This window comes from Seriola lalandi, unplaced genomic scaffold (assembly GCF_002814215.2).
Source record: "Seriola lalandi dorsalis isolate HSWRI2012SDOR001 ecotype SW California unplaced genomic scaffold, Sedor1 jcf7180002054427, whole genome shotgun sequence".
Taxonomy (NCBI): Eukaryota; Metazoa; Chordata; class Actinopteri; order Carangiformes; family Carangidae; genus Seriola; species Seriola lalandi.
In genome coordinates, this window is record NW_019524980.1 from 179,994 (window position 1) to 201,813 (window position 21,820).

Genomic DNA, 21,820 nt, shown 5'->3' on the forward strand with positions numbered 1-21,820 from the left:
TTTCCTAATATATATATCGCTATATAATACTGTTATCTCAATGAAAAGTACTGAAACAGATGTATATGTAACAAAAAGAGGCAATTTATTACTTGGCCGGTAAAAAATTTACTTGGCCGGTAGATTTTTTCATCTACCGGTCCCCTTGGCAGGTGAGCCAAAAAGCCCTGGTGATAAATAAAGTGTATATCTATCTATCTATCTATCTATCTATCTATCTATCTATCTATCTATCTATCTATCTATCTATCTATCTACTAAACCATATATAAACAATGTATGTTTAAGACATACAGTATAGGTCTTACCAAACTCCAGGTATATGCTGCAAGGAGTTTTATCTACATATAGCCCACAGGGCCCGTGTGTGTGTGTGTGTGTGTGTGTGTGTGTGTGTGTGTGTGTGTGTGTGTGCGTGCGTGCGTGCGTGTGTGTACGTGTTTAAATCATCTACTCCACAGCGACTGCGCGTAACATTTACCGTTCTGATTGGGTGAGACGACCAATCTGTATTTCCGCTGCGACCCAAACAGCCGCACTGATGTTATTCTAACCTAAATCATCTGCTCTTCCTATAGTCTCGTGCTCGCTCACACCATGTCTGCATCTGGGTTTGTGCTGGTGCTCCTCGCGGCTTCTCTGTGTCCCGGTAAGATGAAGAAATGTCTGCCTTACTGTCACCTGACCGGTCGCCATTAATTCTGTTGTCATGTATCAGGCTGCTATTGTGGGATTTATGATAACATAGAATTACTGCACAAAGGATGCAGACATAGGCTATTCTGACGGATACTAAAATACTTCAATGTTGTACCGTTTAAATGTTTACTGTTTGTATCATTCTCCCTGTCTGTCTTGTGGTTTATAGGAGACTCCAGGTTGATCAGAGACCCTTTGTCATTCATCAAACAGAAAACTCTGGTAATCCTGACTTTTATTTCCTATATTATCACTGTTTTGTCAAATCAACCGAATATATGGAACTAATATTTATTACAAAATAATACATAAACCCACTATACTTATATTAACACTTAGCTGTCATTATCAAAACAGTAACATTCTCATTCACATCCTCTTTTTGCACATGTAAGTTATGTTTGTTTAAAATAGCAAAAGAAAAAAAAAGTTAGTGCATTTATTAATCAATTAGAGATGATTTTTTTGCCACCTACATTCATTGGATGTTTCCTTACCCTACCCTTTAAAAAGTGCACACAGTACGGGAAAACTCTGACAAGTCATGCTTTATGTTTAAATTGAGTTGTGTTGTAGTCAGGCCTAAACAATTATCTGACTGTGGCTCCTCCTTAGACACTGGACATCTGTTCAGAATGCAGCCAGATCATCCAGCTGTCCGCCAACATGATTTCAACCAGGGATACTAAAGTGAGTATCTCCGTGATCCACTCATTGTGCAGTTTCACTTTACTTTCACTTCACCTACTGACCACAAGATTTGAGGAATTGGTTGAAATAAAAACTGGCAGCCACACCCAGCAGCTGGGACACATAATATCTTAAAAAGAAAACTAAAACTCCAATATTTACATGTGATTTTCTTAACAAAAGTTTAGGTTTCTCACGCTATTTTGCAAGTGCTCACCTTGCACTTCTGCAGACAAATAAAAATGGGTAAAGTTGGTGTCTATTTGTGTAAAAAAAATACATTTAAGACACCCAGCATCTTTACCACAGCATAGACAATCCACTAACCCCTGTGCCTTTGCAGGAGACTGTGTATGAAACCTTGCATGCTCTCTGCCTGCACCTCCCAAGAGAACAGGCATCAGAGTGTGATTCACAAGTGAAGACGTATCTGCCCAAAGTCCTGCAGCAAACACCTGGTCACCTGGTGAGTTTAGCTTCTATTTACGCTTCTTTTTCGACATGTGTTAAAACAATAAACACTATGGCCTTCAGAGATGACTTGTAAAATCAGACCATATGTGTTTTGTAGAAACCGGCTGAGACCTGTAGGGTTTTTGGACTCTGTGCTGTCCACAAGGAGGAACAACTGCTGAAACTTCCCCAGCATGCTACTGATGAAGTCTTATCCAGCTCTGCACTCGGCACGTTCATCGGGCCATCAGTATGAGAAAGCAGAAGTGGAATATAAAATGAAACTTGAAGTGAAACTTTTTCATTTATAATTATACGTGGTCCTCTTATCAGCTATTCTCTTCTCTAGGAGCAGTTCAATCCAGTTTGCACCCTGTGTTTGTTTATCATGAAGAAACTGGAGACCCTGTTGCCCCAAAACATGACTGAGGTGACTTCCTTTTTTTCGTGTCACTGTATTGCTTGACGTACACCACACGTCACATCATGTAAATGTCACTATCTTCTCTGTCTTGCCCCGCAGGATGCTTTAATGAAGCTCATGGGAGAGGTCTGCAATCTTGTACCTAAGAGCTATAAGGACCGATGTGATGATTTCGTCGACAAATACGGCGTGCAGATTGTCGAATTCCTCTTATCGTCCGCTGCGCCTCACACAATATGTATTCTACTGCACCTCTGTTTGTTCGAGGAGCCTGTTCCAGGTCAGTCACACGTTCATCATGAATCACTTTGGTCAGCATTTGTCTATTATCCATGACAAGTTAACGCTTTTACTGATTTCCCAGAGGTGCTCTTCCCCTCGGACTGTGAGTCGTGCCGCACACTGGTTGTGCTGAGCCGACTGCACCTGGGTAATAACTCCACCGAACCCCAGACTTCCTCTTTTCTTCAGTCTGTGTGTGTCCATCACCCCAACGCCATCCCTAAGGTCTGACCCTCATTTCATACTAACACTAAGTACTCCAACTAACAAAATCCTTCACACAGAAAATGTGTCTTTGTGGACATATGTTTACAGTTACTCAGCTGATTATACCTTACACCTCTCCATGTCCTGTTACTATATTCTTTTATAGTTTATTGCCTTGAATAAACCTAAACCTAACCTTAAATTCAAGTCTTCAGTAAAGGAATTAAAGCAGTTTCTAATCGGTTAGATTAAGAAGAAAAAATGTTAACTAACTCTCATTCTCTTTTCAGTGTGAGGCTTTCACTAAAATCTATGGCTCCCGAATGCAGAAGGTTTTGGGAAACCAGATGGATGTTCCACATGCTTGTGAAGTAAGAATAAGCTTTTAAAAAAAGTCAAAAGTACAATGGTCTATCTAAAGGGAGAAACAAAAAGGAAATCTTTATATCCTTAAGTCTTTATCCAGTATTAGGGATCCACAAGAGGATTTGTCTGCAGTAATTTAATCTACTTCCACATATTAACAAGAGACACCTTCACCATGGGTGAAATTAGGGCACTGGCTGACATGAACTATACCATCACTTAAAGCAGCACACTTCCTCTGGTGACTAAAAATATATGATTAGTTGATTCACGAGCATCATTTACAAACACGCAACACAAATCATGAAGACAACGTAGCCAATTGAATGTTCCTGTGCACATATCATTCTTTGCCCTGATTCAAATTCTGAGGATCTTTTGTCCTGTCTGTCCTGCAGAGAGCTGATCTGTGCGTTGCCTTGAGGAAGTTGGAGCCGCTGGGAAAGAATCGTTGTACTTGGGGACCAAGCTACTGGTGCAAAGACAGAGAAACTGCTCAGAAGTGTGGCGTAAGTTAAAGGCAGACAATTATTGCTAATTAAGCTGATAAAAGTGACAAACAGGTCAGACCCATCATCTGAAAATTACATGTTCAAAATGTTGCACGCATGTTTTTTACTTCATTCGTTTGCCCATAGTGTGATTTTGTGAATAATTTCAGGGTTTTTTTCACATCCTATTTCTGTGTATTTTCTCTCTGCAGAACCAGGCTTTCTGTGAGAAATACATGTGGAAGAATAATGAGTGAACCAAACTGCAACTCTAAAGATATGTGCACACAAAGAACCCCTTTCTTTTTTACAAATTATTACACTTATCAGTTTTAAGTGTTTTCTAAATGTAATGCACTGAACATTTTTGTTTTACTTTTGGGGAAGTGAGTCATCTCATATGCTAATTCAGTCAGACATAAATAGTAAATAATGAAATATTGTGATTTGCATGAAGTGATGTGTCACAAGACTGGGGCTGGGATTCAGTCTTAAGCATCAGTTTCTGTAGCAGGTTCCAGTTTTGTGAAGTGTTATTCTGTATATTACAACATGTATGATGCCATTATGAATGTCAAAAGTGGAGAAAAATTTTTTTGTTAGCAATAAGATGAATTCTCAGAATGTACTTAAGACAATTCTGAACAATTGACTACTGCAACTCAACTGCAAAGGTGCTTATCCTATTATCTTACTGCCACATACACACTCCTAAAATGAAATTAAACCAAAAGGTTTGTTATTAAAAGTCAACAGACAGACAAACGTGTGTCCTGGAGCTTGTTTATTTAGAAACACCCACATAGTAAAAAGATAAAACAGTGAAAAAAAACATTGAGACATTTACATTTATTTGCTGGATATAGTCCTGATGCTCTCTTGAAACTCTCGCCACTCTCATTCTATATTTTGTCATTATTTTGAATCACATAAATACCCAGTTCATTTTTTATTTTTTATCTTTTTAATGGCAACAACACTTCTGGCCATTCACCCTGAAGGAAATCCTGCCTCACTTACACCCCTGTGTGGTTGTTTGTGTCATCATCAGTCTCTTGTCTCTTCCAGATCTAGGAGAGAAAACACGCAATTACCAAAGCGAGCACTATGTAAATGTAGGGTTAATTGATAGGTTCAATTACCATTTTTAATTTATAATCATTTAAAAGATCGATCTTGTATGAAATAAGACCTGGCTAAAACAAGTTTTTGAAAGCTGCTAACAAAATCGTTCTACTGAACTCAGTATCATTACCTCTGATAATTTTTACCAAGAAATTGCACGGTATCATACCCCACTTAGTTTATTCTTGCATCTTTGAAATCACCTAAATCACGTCTAAAGCTCTTCAGTAGGGATGACCCGGTTTTTTATTTGATAGTGAGAAAATTTACTTACATTTTTTGTATTAATATCATTACAGAATGGTTAAGGAAAAACCGTTTGCAGATTTTTAATAATGTTTTAATGCATCTATGATTGGAAACGAACCTGCATTATGTAAAGACTAAGAGTGGCCTATTTTATTTTTATTTAGCTCAGTTTATAAATATTGCTCCTAGAATCAGAGATTAAATACACCCTAGATAGTCCATGCCATAATGATAGACTATAAATGACTGTTGTACTGAAGATTTGCCTCTAAAAATTGAAAGATGTGCATGTGTGCTGTGAATGCCATCAGATGAAAGGTGATGATGTCATGTTGCATGGAAAAGTCTGGAGCCAGAGCTCTGAAACATTTACATTTTCCAGCACATACACAAAAACTGCGTGGGAGGACTTGCCTGGATGTAGGCCTCTGATAGTGTGATCATCTGGGGGAGAATGTCGGTCACCTGCAGGTCCTGCATCTCATACCACTTCCCAGTTCCCTGATTAAGAGATATTATAACAGATGGTCAGTGATGACATTTAAACCCATGAGTGTAATTTAATGCGCTTGTGATTAATGCTACAACAAATCAGGCCAATTTCAGAAATATCTGCTTGCAGCCTACATGATGCAGAACATGTATTCTGTATGCTCCCTCAGTGGGTTTCCCATCATGCACTACGTTGGCGACGAGGTCATAAGTTGTGCTCTTCTCTGTAGCTTGAGCTTCTTCTGTCAAGTACTCACGCAGGTCCACATTCCTATTGAAGCAAATACAACAAACAAGTGAAAATACGAACGAGTGCATATTTACACATGAGGGTAAAATACTCACGACCCTGACATCACTTATTGAAAGAGTTATATTGAACAATGATAACAACCAATTATTACTATTGTTAACATGCACTTCATGGTTTCATCAGGCACATTGAATAAAAGCATAGATACTTTGTCTTACAGAATATGTACAGCACTTACGTGATAGGGAAGTTGACAATTGTCGGGTTCTTTTCCACAAAGAAGTTGTTCTTGGTGAATCTTTTGATGCAAAAAATGAGGTACGGAGGCAGTTTGGTCAACTGGAACCTTTTGAGAAAATTCTCTTTGTAGGTTTTGTATTCCTTAACGTAAATGAGACAGAAAAGTGAGCAGAGATAGTGTGTTTGCATCATCAATACCTGTGCCAATCTGACATCTGAATAAAGCTGTTGCAAAAATTATAAACTTTGCTCTAAGTCCGATTGTATGTCAAAACAGTACGATCCAGTCCTTGTCCAGAAAATATTTTTAGTAAAGATGAGGGAATCTGTACCTTCTCTGTGCTGCCGTTGAACTTGCCCAGGATGTTGAATAGAGGGACCTGAGGGATAATAAGCTGCTCCTTCTCATCCTTGTACAGTGGAGCTGTTGGGAGGTCAAGAGTCAGAAACAGGAAGGTGGATTCAGACATCTGCTCCTGGTACTCCTCTGTCACAAGCAATGCTTCTTTCTCCTCTGGAGGCTGTAAAATGAAAAAAACAAAAACACACCATGTGGAAATTTAAATTATGTTTTCAAAGGGATTCAACAAAAATAGCATACAATTAATTGTATTATGAGAGCTACATTTGAGGGCATGTGAAAAATTAAGAATATTCTCTCTGGCTTTTGCCTCATATCTGAGCTTAGGTTTTGATTGGACCTCCAATTTTGACAAGAAATAAATTCAGAAGTGTTTTTCAGCTATGGTGAAGCACTTTGTTTAAGAAGTTAAAAAATTATTCAATTCATTCATTATTAGAAACGTGAATCATATAGTTCATAAGTGTCAGTTAATGAGTTCAAATACAAGCTACAGACTTACTAAATCTGGGTGTGGAAGTTTCTTGGAAAAGATCCGCATGGAGCCTTGAAATGCTTTAGTAATGATTGCTTTAATGGAAGAAAGACATGAGGACAGAGGTTAGGTCTCATTGTTGCACACTCAACTAATTAAATGTGTATTCCAGTTTTTTCTTCAACTCTGAACAATGTACAATTAATCTGTCAAATACCCATTGTTTATGTTCATATTGAACAGATAGTGATAAGACCACTATTTCTCATCCAACTCACATGGCTTTTTCTTTGTGCCTCCAAGAGCCCCATGCAGAGCATTCAAGAACCACGTCATGAAGTCCACAGCATCTCCTACAGAACAGAAAACAATCAATCAGGACCACAACACAAAGTTTTCTCCAAGGGGCAGCATGTGTTGAAAACCTATTTGATTTTAATCCTCTTCATTTTTGTACTGCCATATCTGTTGCATCACATATCTTACCTTGCTTGGTAATTTGGAAGTTCTTCTTGCTGCACAGCACCACAGCCTGCAGCATCTCATGAGGAGACACGTGGGCCTTGAAGTTTCTCGGGTTCCAAAGTTTGCGCATCAGCTCACCAAACCTCTGCACCAAGAGGAACATGATGTCCCCCGGTGGCCTGCGGATTCCTCTGTAGTTTTCCTCCTCCAAGAAATAGTTTCGCAAGGGCGGAACATTGGAAAAAGCCTAGGAAGAAGAGGCAAATAAGAAACAGCGGGTATTACTTAAAAAGTTTGACTACCTCCAAATAAGGTCCACTGAGGCAGTTATTCATACCTGCAACACCACGTTGGCGTAGTCATTGGCTTTGATATTGTTGAGACCTACAATGCCTGGCAGGTACGTCGTACCATCGTAGGCTCGGTACAGTTTACCCTGCTTGTCCAGCCCTGCAATGTGCTGCTTGGTGAAAGTTGGCTTTAGCACATACTGTAGAAAAAAAAGTGTCAACAAATTAGTGACAAAAAACTTAAGTCTGGAAATATGGACAAAATCAAACCTCAGTATTGACAATACAATATTTTGAGTACCACATGTCAGAGTATCAGTACTGGTGCTTTAAACAAACTTTAACCACTGTTATAACATTTTTTGATACACAAGAGTGTCAGTACATGTGTTTTTCAAACAGGTGTACTCATTTATTGTTCACTGAATTCAGGTAGAACAGGTCATTTTAGTATGACTCAGCTGTGATGTGATCTTTTACATCAGGAAAGTACAATATTTGAACTATATCCTAATGTAATAATAACCAAACTTGCAAATATATCAATTCACAGCATAATATTAATATTGAACCTATTTATTTCTCCACTCTGCAGTCATTCTCAATCCCTGTGAAATTTAAGTTTGCTTGAATTAAACTGAACATCAACATTCTTTCCAAGTTTGGTATCAAAAGCATAATAATACCCCGTGGTTTTACTTACAGTGATGTCTTCTAGTGAAGAGTCAATGATCTCATAGTTGTCTGGCAGACAGTAAAACTTGAGCGTGTGCAGATTGAGGAATACATGATGGGTAAACTGTACACTGTGAGTGTAAGCATGGGACTTAAGACCTCTACCTACAAGGAAGCATACATGAGTGAATCAGTCTCTGCACAACAAAGTGTTTATTCTGGTTGAAATGTCAGATAGTTCGCCTACCTTGAAAGTATTTCCCACAAATAAGGCAGGCGTAGACATTGATATGGGAGAGGGAGATGGAGCAGAGCTTCTCAAAGTCAAAGTCCAGCACACTCCTAGTAAATTTACAAACAAAACGGAATCAGCTGCAGGGCTATAGAGATGGACAGTGCTTACTAGCATTTAGCAATAACATTAGCCGTGCATATTCAACTTTATCTTGCCTGTTTATCGTGTCAAGATAAGGGCAGTGACGGCTTCTCCGGTCTTCTACTACACGTCCTCGTCCTATTTTGGCTGTGACTGCAACATAAAGGGAAACACAACGTGCGAGGTCAGTTAAGATTATGTCCCATCATTTGGATGAAAGCTAGCTAAACACTCTAGCTAACGTAGCATTTAGTTCAAAGGAGATGATGGTTTTGAGACACTGTGTGCTGTGGAAGGGCGGTGCCTTACTACAGCAGTTTAAGCCTACATGGAACAAATATTGAGCGAGCCGCTTCTGTAGAGCTGGACCAAACAGTGAGCAGAATCGAACGCACTTCCAGCTAGCTGCTAGTAACATAGCTACTGGCTAACCAAATGTAGGACATACGTTTAACTTTAAAGTAAATAAACTTACCTCCGTCTTCGCTGTCATCGTCGTCCACCTCAGCCTCTCTTTCTCGCTTCAGAGAAACCATCTCAGCAATGAGCTGGCGATCTTAATTTCAAAACAACAGAGAAATTACAACTTTATTTGGATTAGATGAATGGGTCTCACACCGTGCGCGTCGAAACTCGCGGTGTTTGTACGTCGCAGTTAGCAAATGGACGAAAACCTATCCCGGAGTTTGAAGCTACACCGATCCTTGAGCTGTTCGGTGCCAGAATTGATTACTCTTGATTTCTGGCAGCATAACCAGCTGCATTTATTAAACGTTTTGTACCTTATTGTTGCGTTTATAATTTTGATGAATTTTGTAAAAGTCCTATTTAAAACAATGTTGTTGTTTTTTTAGATAGTATTAATTTATAAACCCCGGGAATTTCACGATTGGACAACAAATTACCATTAGCTAGCATATAGCTTTTTGTCAGTGCTCTGATTGAGACTTGTTGCAATCATAAGCGTCATTAGCTCCTAAATACTGTCATCATATTTGAGCTGTCTGTCAAAATGGATATTTTGAGAGACGATGAAGCGCATGAGCTGAAGTATAAACCTGGGGGGCGTTTGGATATGAGCCACGGCTTCCTGCACCATATCCGGAGGAACCAGATTGCTAGGTTATTTCCTTTACTACCGTTAGCTAATGCTAGCAGATAGCATACTAGCTAGTTCACGACATACAGCTACAGTATGTAAAGCTGCAGCTACACTTTTATTTTTTTAAAAGAAGTTGATCTGATGCTGAATGAAGGTTCATATGGAGGGCAGTATGATTCATAATGATTCATATACGCCCTTTTATGCCCAAAGTGAAAATATATGTAAAGGTCGTACAGGCCAAAGTTATCATTGGTTTAGGAGATTGGATGCCAAACAGCTGCTTATTGTAAAGAAAAAAAGGATAAACAAATATAACTTATCGATTTGTTTCAGTATCGGCAGGGGCTTAATTGTGTCCATACTGTTACCAGATGCAGCCATCAAAGAAGGGGTGAAGTCATTCAGCATGACATGTTTTTAAAACATGATCTCCAAGAGATATATTGATGATGAAGTCAATTTTACACCAAATTCTGGTGCTTAACACTTAGAAGACACATATTTCTTGCTTACAAATATACCGTGTAAATGTATTTTACAATACCAAAATGCATTTCAGTAAAGCAGTTCCTAGTATGTGGTGCATTACACATTTCAAAGCAATAACTAAATGTCGATTTTCTGGCTCTTCAAGAGATGACTATGATAAAGAGGTGAAGCAAGCTAAAGAGCTTCAGCGGCGGAGACACACTACAACCCCTAGACGACCCCGTCGACCTGACATCCAGGTGTACCATCCGCGGCGAAGATGTAAGATCGATGTGTCCTTTCATTACGTTTCTGCCCATGATAGTACATCCAATGAATAAAGTACAGAGAACGTGTATGTGCTTATTTTCCAGATGGATCAGAGTCAGGGGCTGGTGCTGAGGCTGAAGAATGGAACGAGAGTGGGTCGAGCACAGAGACTGAGATCCATGGGACTGAACTTTTCTGGCTTGACTACCAGGCGGACTCTGGTGCCATTACGTCCTTCCTCGTGCACAAGGTTAATGGACATACTATTGTCTGATGATTCTGGCTTTTTGTGTCCTTTGGTCTACTTTAGTTTGGTTTGGTCTTAATTTCATGATGTTCCTTGTGTTTTTAAAGGGTGATAAGCCTAAGAAGGTAGTGGAACGTGTTGCAGAAAAGAACATCTTGGATTCAGCTATGAGATCAGCTCTGGAGGCTCGGATTCGGAAGGAAATGGACAAAAGAAGAGACAAACGCTGAGTGATATCAAAAGCAAGAATGTGATGGCAAAGGGCCTACAGGTAAAGGCCTGTGGAATAATATTTCATTCGCAGTTCTGTGCTCCTCCAAAGCATGAACGCTGTTGACAGTGTTGGAAGCATGATGAGGAAGTGGATCCTGTACAATGACTGTCAGCAGAGATCCAATGTGTTGTCCCACAATCAAGTCGAGTCTTCTGTTTTTAAAGGAGAAGGAACAGTGCTTACCATAGACAGTATGGTTGGGAGTTGACTGTCATGTTCATGTTTACTACATTTTACTCACTTTGTACTGTTACCTCATATCCTGTCTCATAACACCTTTGAGTTGACTGGACCTATAAAGTTATGTTGTTGTTTTCAAACAGTTAAATTCAGAAAGGTGCAGGTAGGCCAGAGCTCTTGTTAACCTTCCTCCTCCATTGAACACCCCCTGTGTTTCTTGTGTTTACAAAAATCTAGTTTTTATAAAGAAGATTTAAACTTTTTTGGTAAATTCTTTTGAACGGAACATCTCTCAGTCTGTCAGCGATCTTGTGTTTAGAAATATGAGAATTCAGTTTTGTTTTTTAGTGAGTTTGAGAGTTTAGTGGATGTAGCCATGATAATGTGTTTGTGTGGCAACTGTGTTTCAATGTTTTCAGTATTCTAATTTATTTTCTGGTTGTTGGAAGACTTTTATTTTTGATACTGTAAAATTTTTTGAGGACACAACTTGTATATTTACATATACAATGACAATATACATAAAAACAATTTCTTACTGTCCATGTGTCTGGATGTGCATTTATGGAATTGAACAGCCATAAAATGTGAATGTTTTTTTTTAGTCTCTTGATGCTCTGTACAAACTTAAATCTGACAGGAAAAATAGCAGAAATACATATAATATCAGCTTCAGCCGATTGATGGAGGTGTTTCACACCATGTTTTCAGCAGGTGGCAGTATGAGATAATTTTTCAACTCTGCATTCCTGTCTGCTGCTACCTAACATGAGCTTCAGCTGCTGTCTTATAAAATGTCAAGTGATATTTTAACATTTAGATGCACAGTAACAGTGCACTTTATCTGTAAAAACAAGACCGTATAGTGTCATTTCTCTACCAAAGACAATGTTACTTGTCATTGTAAAAAAAAAAATCACATATCATTTGTGAATATGAACGGTTCAGGTATTTCATATTTTATTTTATACCAAAAAATATAAGGTAACACTGGAGATCTGAGGTGCTCTGATGACTTAGAGGTGGTCCTTAGGGTGCTGAATATGAACCATTACACCCCAGGTCTGCATACTACTTGCAAGTCAGTCTCCATTTCTCTCTCCCCTCACTTCCTGTCATTTCTCTACTGTCAGCTATTTAATAAAGGCATAAACCCCCCCCCCCAAATAATTTGCAGTGCAGGGTCACTGGTGGATAAAACTGAGTGCTGCTTATCTGACAATGAGTAGTTCTTTGACTTTGTAGACAAGATGTCACTGTCTTTTGTCTTGTAAGGTGGGCTGAACTTTTGCATAGAAGCCCAATTCAGAGGTTTAGATTTTACAGTTTGCAGTGCTGTTCACAATGTATGAGTAAAATTGCATCTTGCGACTTCAAAAAGCCCATGCAACATTAGTTTTTCTGCTGATGGTGGCCTGTTTTGGGAGCAGACATTATTGCCTTCTCCAGAACAAGTTTTTATAAGCTAAAAAGTTTGACAACCATTTCCATTGTGGGAAAAAAACAAAGTGGGCATGACATTTGGTCACACAGAGTTGATCCTCTATAGTTGGAGATTAATTCATTGTTTTCATAAATGCATGAAAACATGCAAACTTAATCCTCAGACCACATGGCAGGCTGAACCTCCAGTGTTATGCAAACCCTTATGGAGGAGTGGGCTCTGTCATGCTATTGGTGGAACAGAGACACTCCCCTTTAAATTGTCAACGCCTTTCTCCAGCTCACTTTTCATTCCTCAGTCTGCATGTGACTGAAGTTATGAGAGGGGAAACACATTCCCATGTCACCTAGTGTGCTGCTCTCCAGATTATCTCCAGTTTCACCAGTTCTCAATTGGCTGAAAATGACCCAATCACAATCCACACCTTCGCACCCCTCGCTCCTCCTTACTGTAGCTCAACATTATATAACACATAACCTGTGTTTTGTAATTCACACTTAAGGAGCACCTGTCAAATGTTTTGAAAACATGAAAATATTTACTGAAGTATCTGTTCTGACAGGCAGACTGGAAGCTATGCATTTGGCAGAAGTTGAATATTGCGTAATCTGTTACATTAGATGTAATATGCAACATATTTCCATTTCTATTTAATTAGACGAGTCTACACGGCACTTTTGTTTCTGACCAATTGCAATATAATCTAGAAAAAGATTAAAACAAGTCTAGCCATCTTAAAACAATATGTACATTTGCATTAAAACTATTGTTTTACTTAGATTTTCAAACACTCATATCGACACAGTGCCCTCACCAAACCATTTAAGGGCTGTTTGCAATTCTGTTCTCAAAATCTCTTATTCAGTAGAAAAATGCTCAGGAAGCTTCAGTTTCCATCTCATCATGCCTACATCACACTGTTAGTTTTGATTTATTTACTGAGGTACTAAACTTTTGAATATTTAAGTAAATATTGCAAACAGAGTTGCATTGTTAAACACAAAAGAACCCAATACATGCCTTCACTCTCTTTAGTTAATGGAGTTCTGTTTATGTTGACGGCTGAACGTTTACATCCTGTTTTTTTCCCTCTTAAGTTCAGCAAAATGGTGAGGCCCCAGGCTTCCTGCATTATCTTAGCTTGCAACTTTGATTCTCTCTCTCTTTTCCTCTCTGACTTTTTTGATGCATCTTATCTGGAACAAACTACCTTGATACGTTCATGATAATCCAGTGTAACAAAACACATTTTGGAGTTTGTAATAGGATCAGCATGCCTACCTTTTTTCTACATTCTTGTTTTGAATTTCCTCAGCCAATTAAAGAGATGGCTGTTACATAATAACCGTAGAGTTTAGGCAGAGTTGGGCACAATGACAAACTAAGTCTAAAGCCAATTTAATAACAGTTAAGATAGGCTTTTTGAATGTCACCAGAGCTACTGAAAATACAGTTACATAACTGTGGAGTTAACAATAAGACGGACTGATTCAAACATGCTCAGATGCACCTTTGTAACTCTCATCACTACTGATAAGGTTATGTTCAATACAAACAAATCACACATACAGTTACATACATTCCACCCCTTAAAAATAATGCATTAGGTGATTATCAAGAAAAAATTATCAAATAAAAACAAATGTATATACTGTTAATACCCGATGTATACAGCACTACGAATTGCAAGACTGAAGAATGAAACACCCCTGTTAAGGAGGAGGTTCAGATTGAGAGGGCATCGGTCAGAACGCATCAGCTTTAAACTTTGTTTTTCCCAACACAAGGTTTATTTTTCTACACAAAGAAGTTGCACTTAAGCATTAAGGGGGGAAAACACATGTGGGTTTTCATCTGAAAGAAACAAATACAAAAATTAGAAGTCAAGTCGAAACTAATCAAATGTCCATCTTGAGGGAATGAGGATAAATAACACTCAGTTCAACTATTCATGCACATAGGATCAAACTAAAGAGAAAGAAACTGCCACCCCATGTGACGATCAGGAAAAAGAGTGAGTGAAAGGGTGTACAGGGTTTAAATAGGGAGTGAACAGGTGAACTCAATCAAGTAAATGAGGAGTGACCAAAGGATGAAAAGAGTCAATCAGTGATAGTTTTGTATAGTATTGTCAAAATAAAAGAAAATAGGACTCTTTACTGCAACCACCATGTAGTTCTAGGAAATACACAGTGACAGACAGTATTTGAAACACAGCAACATCAGTGTTGTGTGGAGGTAAATATTTTACTCAACACTACAACATATCTTTGTTACTCCCTGAACAAACACTCAATTTCATTCATTTGCAACATATAAGAAAGTGCTAAAAAGCAATGCAACACTTACAGACTGAAGAGCACACAAACATAAAAAATATATTTTTCAACGTCACATCAACGTACATTTAACCCTGACACTACCCTGTGAGGGTTTTTCCCATATGGTCAATATATACAACAATGAAGTTTGGATAATCATGGCGGGAGAAGGTTGTGTTGATATTTCATATAGTATTTTCTTTGTACAAGCCTTTCAGCTTTCCTGTAATTAGCTGATCCCTGCCTGTTTGTTTGCATTACCTGACAGGTGTTTTACAAAGGTTACCGACTGTAGAAGATTTGCACATATTTTGACTACTGCTGAGTTAGACTGTCTCGATTGCTTTTACTAATGTGTTTTACTATTCGCTGATATTTGCATAAATGTCATTGTGTAAAGTTTGTCAAATCCAGTTAGAATAACGGCCAAACCAGTTCCAAATGCCTGAAGTTTACTACGGCTTACTAAGATTTAATACTCAACAGGCAGAGAGATGTATCCTTGGATTTAGATGTTCTTGTTCTTCTTTATTAAAGCTCAAGCAGCAGTAATTTGACACATGTACATGTGTAATTGAATGCACTATAACCTTCAGCAATACAGGAGATTGTCATGATGATAAGGTTTTATTCAACACACCCAAATCACACACATATAGGGTGAAGAAACTCTAATGAATACAGCTGAGAAAAAAAAATTGAGAAAATTTGAAAATTTTGACTTGGAGATGTTAACAATTTGAAGACATTTATCACAAGAGCGAAAAGCCAAAGGAGGAATGGTTGGATTTAATTTCCTGCAAAAGTACAGTATCACAACAGCAAGCTCTACCTGATATTGCATCAGCTGTCACCCAATCCTCACAAGAAATCCCACTGACCTCAACTAAACAGCTGACCTGCGTTTGCCCTTCTCACTGTGACAGCTCTCTGTACTGCTCTGTTTGTTAGTGTGTGCATTGGCTGTGAGAAAGTTAAAGGTAACCAAAGACCTTATCTCTCAGTCTACAACAATATTTGGTCTCAACATCATGTTCCGTTGAGGTGCCCATAGTGCTTTGTTTGGTCTCGTGTGGCACAGTCGGTGCCCTCTGAGCTCTTTGTTGTGGGAAGATTCCTCTGTGTTCTTTTCTTTTTTTTGTTGTGGAGAAACAAAAATATGATACTGTAAACCTTGCCTAGATGCCACAGAAAGATTACTTTATAACATCATTGTAAAAGACTGCCATCAACCAATGAAGGTTCGGGGCCTCAAACTGAGTGTAGTGTGAGTGTGGTGCAATGCACTCAAGGAACAATTCCACAGACTTTTATTATTACAGCCCAGTGCACTGCAGCTGCAGCAGTATCCATCTATGCTGCAATACTCGGGCAGTGGGGAGTGATCTTGCCCATTCAAGGCTGTGGAAGTACATCCCCAGCAGAACCCCACCTCACCATTCAGAGATAAATATAGACGTTTGACGGAGCCAATGTGGTCTTGGAAACGCACAGCTGTGGAAGCTAAACTGCAGACAGGACTTGAGGTCTGAATTTAATGGCGTTACTTGAGCATGAATACTGTTCATAGCTTGATATACTGTAACTGTAGTGATGTCATTTGTGAAATGATCTGGGCCAGTTTTCAGAAACAAGGAGTACATCCAAACATTATTTAAGGTCATAAAATTTCAGCTATGTATTCTTTGAGAGAGAGATTTTGGAAAGTAAAATCTTATCTTTTTTGGATTTTAAATGTGTTGAATAATAATTCTGGAGATTTGAGAAATGTCATAGTTGGAGATGTATTTTAAATAATCATAAACCTTCACATTTATTCTTATGAATGAAAATAAAACATATTACTAAAAAATAATATATGCGTGATCCCAGTCTTTGGTGTTGCCACAGGAGGCAAAAGTACAGTCCACAAAATCTACTTATTAATTTGCAAAACTGGCAGGATTTATGTGGCACAGTAACAAAGCTAAAGGTTCATTGGATTACTAATTCAGAACTGAATAGACTCCAGAGATCCTTTGCCAGAACAAGATCTGATGCTAAAATCTATCTGACTGAATGAGTTTAAGACTGAATGAGTTTCAGACAGGATTTGAAGTAAATATAATTAGTTTGTTGGTACCAGGTGCAAAATAAATCAGACATTCCATTAGTAAAACACAATAATGTTTTGTTCATTTTAACATTTCCTCTAATTGTATTTTCCTCTTGTGTGAACAGTGGCTTCATAAAGTATTCAGTCCCCTTCACCTTTTGTATGCTTTATTGTGTTGTGATTTAATTTTAAATAGATATAATTATATAATATTCTATCATCTATCTACACTCAATAATCCATAATGACAAAGTGAAAATGTGTTTTTAGACTTTTTTGCAAACTTATCAAAAATCGCCAACTAAAATCTCTCATTTAATTCAATACTTTGTAGAAGCCCCCTTGGAGACTTCTTGGGAAGTCTTTACAGCAGGTCTTCAAGGACCTCTCTGTATTTGGTTGCATTCATCCTTCCCTCCACCCTGACCAGTCTCCTTGTCCCTGCAGTTGAGAAGCTTGGATTTTTGCCCAAAGAGTTCCATTTTTGTCTCATCAGACCATATTTTTTTCCTCATGCTCTCAGAGTCCTTGAAATGCTGTTTGGCAAACTCCATCAGGCTGTCATTTGCCTTTTACTTAAAGTGGCTTATAGCCACTCTGCCATAAAGGCCTGACTAATGTAGCACTGTTGAGACGGTTGTCCTTCCAGCAGGGATTTGCATTTCTGCAGAGGACTTCTGAAACTTAGAGGGACTGTACAACCCTGAACAAGACACTTCTGGCCTGGTTACTCAGTACCCAGGAAGACCAACTCTAGTTAAAGCCCTGGAGTTTCCTCCATTTCACAATTATCAAGGCCACTGTAATCCCAGGAGCACCTGAATCTTTTAAAATGTTTTTAAATCTATGCCCTGACCTATGTCTCGTCACAATTTTATCACTGAGATGCACCGAGAATTCTTCTGACTTCTTGGCTTGATTTTGTATTGACATGTGAATTGTGGGATCTTATAGACACAGGTGTGTGGGTTTCCAATCGCTTCAGTTTGCCACAGATGGACTCCAGCTTTTAGACACATCTTAACAAGGGCATAGTTTTGCATATGAACGGTAGGGACATGTACCTACCAATATTTTGGGAGGAAAGAATTGTCCTGCCAATATATGAACTTGTTCGCAATATGTTTAGAGTGAAGTCATATTCGATCATTCCACTGTGCCCTCCAAGAGGCTATGTCTCCAAGACAGCTGATTGAGGAATACCTGAGTTTGAACCTTGGGACCTTTCTGTGTGGAATTTGAATGTTCTGCCTGGGCCTGCATGTGTTCTCTCCGGATCCTCCGGCTTTCTACCCACACTGAAAAAACATGCACATTAGGTTAATTAGCAACTCTAATGCTTTACTATACTATGATGTTTTGATGCCTTACAATTAATATAGCTTACTATGCTATGACCTTTTTATGACATTTAATGCCATATTATACTATGACGTTTAAATGCCTTATTATGCCTTACTATACTATGTCGTTTTCATGACATTCTCTACACCTCACTACACTAAGATGTTCTTAAGATGTTTTTTACGCCTTACTATACTATGACGTTTTTATGCGTTACTATACAATGACTTTTTTATGGGGCGGCACAGTGGTGCAATGGTTAAAACTGTTGCCTTACAGTGAGATAGTTCTAGGTCTGAACTCCAGGCCTGAGGCCTTTCTGTGGGGAGTTTGCATGTTCTCCTTGTCCCTGTGTGGTTTTTTCCAGGTACTCTGGCTTCCTCCCGCAGTCCAAAGATATGCACATTAAGTTAATTCACAACTCCGCTGCCTTACTATACTTTGACTTTTTGACTTTTTTCTTTCTTATTTGCCAAAATGTCATTGTCATTTTGTGAAGCTTGCTAAGGCAAACATATCTCTTTAAATGCATCTGCACGAACAGCCAAACCTGTTTCAGTCCACAGACTTACTTAGATTTCGTAATCTACAGACACGTGTTCAGGTTTTGTTCTTGTCAGTGGAAGGAGGTGTTCACATAATCACCAGGGTAAGTGGGGGGAAATTTACACCATTCCATTAGGACACAAAGTTTCCTGAATTGTTTAGAAGTTCTAATTAATACGGAGCATTTTATTAATTGACTTGCTCAGGAACAGCACAATAAAAACAGCAGAATGCCACATAGTCCCAGAGCCCCCACAGCAATCAACTTCATTAATGCATTTAAAATTTAATATAATTTCAGTGTTGGCTCTGAATGGCAGATTAAAAAGGTGGGGAATAGATTCAGAACATGCTATGACAAACACATTTTCCCAAAAATGTTCCTGGGCTCAGAGATAAAAATTAAAAAATGTATGCAACTGAGCAAACAGAAGGTGAATTAGCTGCTCACAGAGCTGATCCCTACTGTTCTGACCATGCAGCCAAGGTAATGTGGGGCTTCCCATGTCCTTCTTACTCCTCGTAGATTAGACAAGTTGTTGTTTATGTTGCCCTTGAGCTCATGAGATATACGCTGAGAGACTCCTCCTCAGACTTTGACACATTTTGACAACCTTTTTTCAAGTTCTTCCTCAGGACATAGAATACATAAATTCAAGGTTTACACACACAGATACAGTATATCATTGTAATGCCCTTTATCACAATATCTTTACTCTGTATCAACACATTAAGTATAATTTTCATGTGTTCATTTTATCTGTGAACGCAGATTGTCACTGTGCCTTTTTTATTACATGTTTCCATTTTTCTACAGGAATGCACTTGTGTATCATTATGTTACACAACTCTGAAATGTTTGTGTAACTGGTTAAATAACAGCTATGCCTGGCGGCACCACAGATAAAAGCAGATGGGCTAAACTGACTCCATCAGTGTGTGAAACTGAGAAAACATACTACAAAAAGCATAGATAACACTAGCAGAAACACATTGGAATCATTTGTTTTATTAATAGTGGTGATTTGGTGGTTATAGTTGTACTTAAATTACTGAACAATGTAGTAGAAAATAACCAATTGGCATCCAAGTTCTTCATTGTTTAATCTGTGCTGCCAGATCAGAATCTCATGAACAGGGAGTACTGTTCATTACTAGTGAATGCTGCAAATCCTTTTCTACTAAGCGTCTTCTGCTTCATTTGCTCTGTTTACTGTCTAACTTGAGAGACTGCTTTATCACACCCTGCCATTTGCTCCATTTACTACGCCTTCATTTACAATTGTATTGTTTTGTTAAATGAATGCTTTGCTTACGCCATAACCAAGGCCTTCAAGATCGAAGATCTCTTTGTTGCTTGGGTTGTGTCAAAGTTCCTAATGTGCTTACTGAAGTTCTGTGAACTGCAAATTGCCACAGAGTCACAGAGTAAGCATTTCTGTTCTATTGTGTCTAACCTCTGCTATCAATTCAAGGTTCACTTCTGACATATGTGAATTCCTGTGTTAATCTAGATAAGGGTCACTCATGTCCTTGTTAACACTGCAAACTGTCTGAGTTTTAAGTAAACTGGAATGCCTTATATTTAAGCTAATTGTATACACATTTAAATGGATGAGAAAAGGTGAATGTCTTGAATAAAGATCTTAAAGAGTAAACTATAAAACTGCATACAGTATTACAAATAGTGTTTAGTGCAAATTTCAGTTCAGCCATTGATCAAAGTCAGCTGGTGCTTTCTGGCATCTGGAGGTCAGTTCGTTATGTAATCTCATAAAATGGGCATCTTTGAGAGCAGTCAGTTAAAGCTCCTTTCAAAAGTCTTTTTCAAAATGTAATCATAGAAAACATTTATATTGCAGGGGGGGAAAAAAACTCTTCCCTTGATGCACTGCAGTTTGCATAAAGGCTGACTCATTTGGTGGAAGCAGAGTATTGGCCTTGTTCCATCTCAAAAGGTGACTGTTGAATTAAAAGTGTTAAGGTGAATGGGGGCTAATAATAAATACTGTAAAAGGGCAAATATAACCCTAGGCGGTAGAAAGGGTGATGTCAGTGCTGTTGTAGTACATAATCTAGACACATAGGGGGAAAAAACACATCAATTCTGTCATATATACATGTTACTTACCAATTATGACAGTTTTAAATTTTGTAGGTTGACCATCTTGGCAAAACAACAGAATACATAATGATGCATATTTATAAAAGTGCCTGTATAGATATTCTTATTTAAAACATTGCTGCAAAATTGAATGAAAATGAATGAAAAATGAATGTGTCCAAACAAGCCAAAAGAGTTCCGATTTGTTTTTATAAATACTGTTTTGTATTCTTTACAAAATCTTAATATTAATTCAAAAGGACATTTCTTGCAGGGGACTGAGGAAACTGATCAGTATAACATCATCTTCAATACCACCTATGACACCATGCCCATGCTGCCTGGTGCAAAAAGGGATATCAACCAGTCAATATGCGCCAACAGCTAATTTGCCTGCTTCAAGGCAGCCAGCTGTACCATTAATCTCAGTGCTATTACACCTGCCACACTAAAAGTATACTGACCTTTTCATTAGGTACAGGCAGCTGTCAGAGGCCAATAAGAAGGGGGGGGGGGGGGGGGGGTTGGCTTGGTGTCAAACTGCAGTCAGCATGGCTCAGGACTGCAGCAGGTCTTGGAGTTAGATACAAGATATGTACCCAACATACAAGCCTGAAACACACTTCCCCTCAGGCAAGACACACTGAGGCCTCAACAGTCACAGAGCTGGTGAATGCTTAACTGTCAGCTTTTGAAGACTTGGTTTTCATACAGTTGGAAACCAAAAAGATCACTAAACTGCCTGCCATTGTGGACTTATAACAAGTCATTATAATGTAGATAACTTTATGCATATCAGAAAATCAGGC

General features: G+C 38.5%; 3 protein-coding genes across 3 annotated transcripts; 2 read left to right on the plus strand and 1 right to left on the minus strand.

Annotated features, from left to right (window-relative positions):
* The first annotated feature begins 498 nt into the window (after positions 1-498).
* sftpbb (surfactant protein Bb) lies at positions 499-4,377 on the plus strand. The gene is made up of 11 exons (XM_023410669.2): positions 499-649; positions 869-921; positions 1,315-1,389; positions 1,733-1,855; positions 1,961-2,092; positions 2,192-2,272; positions 2,366-2,546; positions 2,631-2,773; positions 3,046-3,126; positions 3,520-3,630; positions 3,825-4,377. Exons 1-11 carry the CDS (start codon positions 598-600, stop codon positions 3,867-3,869), a joined length of 1,077 nt encoding a protein of 358 aa, XP_023266437.1. The 5' UTR covers positions 499-597; the 3' UTR covers positions 3,870-4,377.
* A 4-nt stretch (positions 4,378-4,381) lies between these two features.
* Positions 4,382-9,279, minus strand: usp39 (ubiquitin specific peptidase 39). The gene is made up of 13 exons (XM_023410668.2): positions 9,089-9,279; positions 8,688-8,766; positions 8,485-8,579; positions 8,266-8,402; positions 7,610-7,762; positions 7,294-7,519; positions 7,086-7,160; positions 6,835-6,902; positions 6,304-6,492; positions 5,970-6,112; positions 5,614-5,749; positions 5,401-5,487; positions 4,382-4,682 (listed from the first exon to the last, which is right to left on the minus strand). The coding sequence occupies exons 1-13, from the start codon at positions 9,147-9,149 to the stop codon at positions 4,629-4,631; spliced, it is 1,503 nt and encodes a 500-aa protein (XP_023266436.1). The 5' UTR covers positions 9,150-9,279; the 3' UTR covers positions 4,382-4,628.
* Positions 9,280-9,474: 195 nt separating this feature from the next.
* On the plus strand, positions 9,475-11,700 carry cunh2orf68 (chromosome unknown C2orf68 homolog). The gene is made up of 4 exons (XM_023410670.2): positions 9,475-9,735; positions 10,353-10,468; positions 10,561-10,706; positions 10,811-11,700. Exons 1-4 carry the CDS (start codon positions 9,626-9,628, stop codon positions 10,931-10,933), a joined length of 495 nt encoding a protein of 164 aa, XP_023266438.1. The 5' UTR covers positions 9,475-9,625; the 3' UTR covers positions 10,934-11,700.
* Positions 11,701-21,820: the final 10,120 nt, after the last annotated feature.

What these genes read in the sequence shown, in the direction of transcription:
- sftpbb (XM_023410669.2), top strand. Translation starts at nt 598, where the DNA reads ATGTCTGCATCTGGGTTTGTGCTGGTGCTCCTCGCGGCTTCTCTGTGT. An exon ending in GCACGTTCATCGGGCCATCA is followed by an intron (nt 2,093 to 2,191) that starts GTATGAGAAAGC and finishes TCTCTTCTCTAG; the next exon opens with GAGCAGTTCAATCCAGTTTG. An exon ending in GTTCGAGGAGCCTGTTCCAG is followed by an intron (nt 2,547 to 2,630) that starts GTCAGTCACACG and finishes CTGATTTCCCAG; the next exon opens with AGGTGCTCTTCCCCTCGGAC.
- usp39 (XM_023410668.2), bottom strand. Translation starts at nt 9,149, where the DNA reads ATGGTTTCTCTGAAGCGAGAAAGAGAGGCTGAGGTGGACGACGATGAC. An exon ending in CTTCACTAGAAGACATCACT is followed by an intron (nt 7,763 to 8,265) that starts GTAAGTAAAACC and finishes TTTTTTCTACAG; the next exon opens with TATGTGCTAAAGCCAACTTT. An exon ending in GAATACATGTTCTGCATCAT is followed by an intron (nt 5,488 to 5,613) that starts GTAGGCTGCAAG and finishes TCTCTTAATCAG; the next exon opens with GGAACTGGGAAGTGGTATGA.
- cunh2orf68 (XM_023410670.2), top strand. Translation starts at nt 9,626, where the DNA reads ATGGATATTTTGAGAGACGATGAAGCGCATGAGCTGAAGTATAAACCT. An exon ending in CGGAGGAACCAGATTGCTAG is followed by an intron (nt 9,736 to 10,352) that starts GTTATTTCCTTT and finishes TGGCTCTTCAAG; the next exon opens with AGATGACTATGATAAAGAGG. An exon ending in GTACCATCCGCGGCGAAGAT is followed by an intron (nt 10,469 to 10,560) that starts GTAAGATCGATG and finishes CTTATTTTCCAG; the next exon opens with ATGGATCAGAGTCAGGGGCT.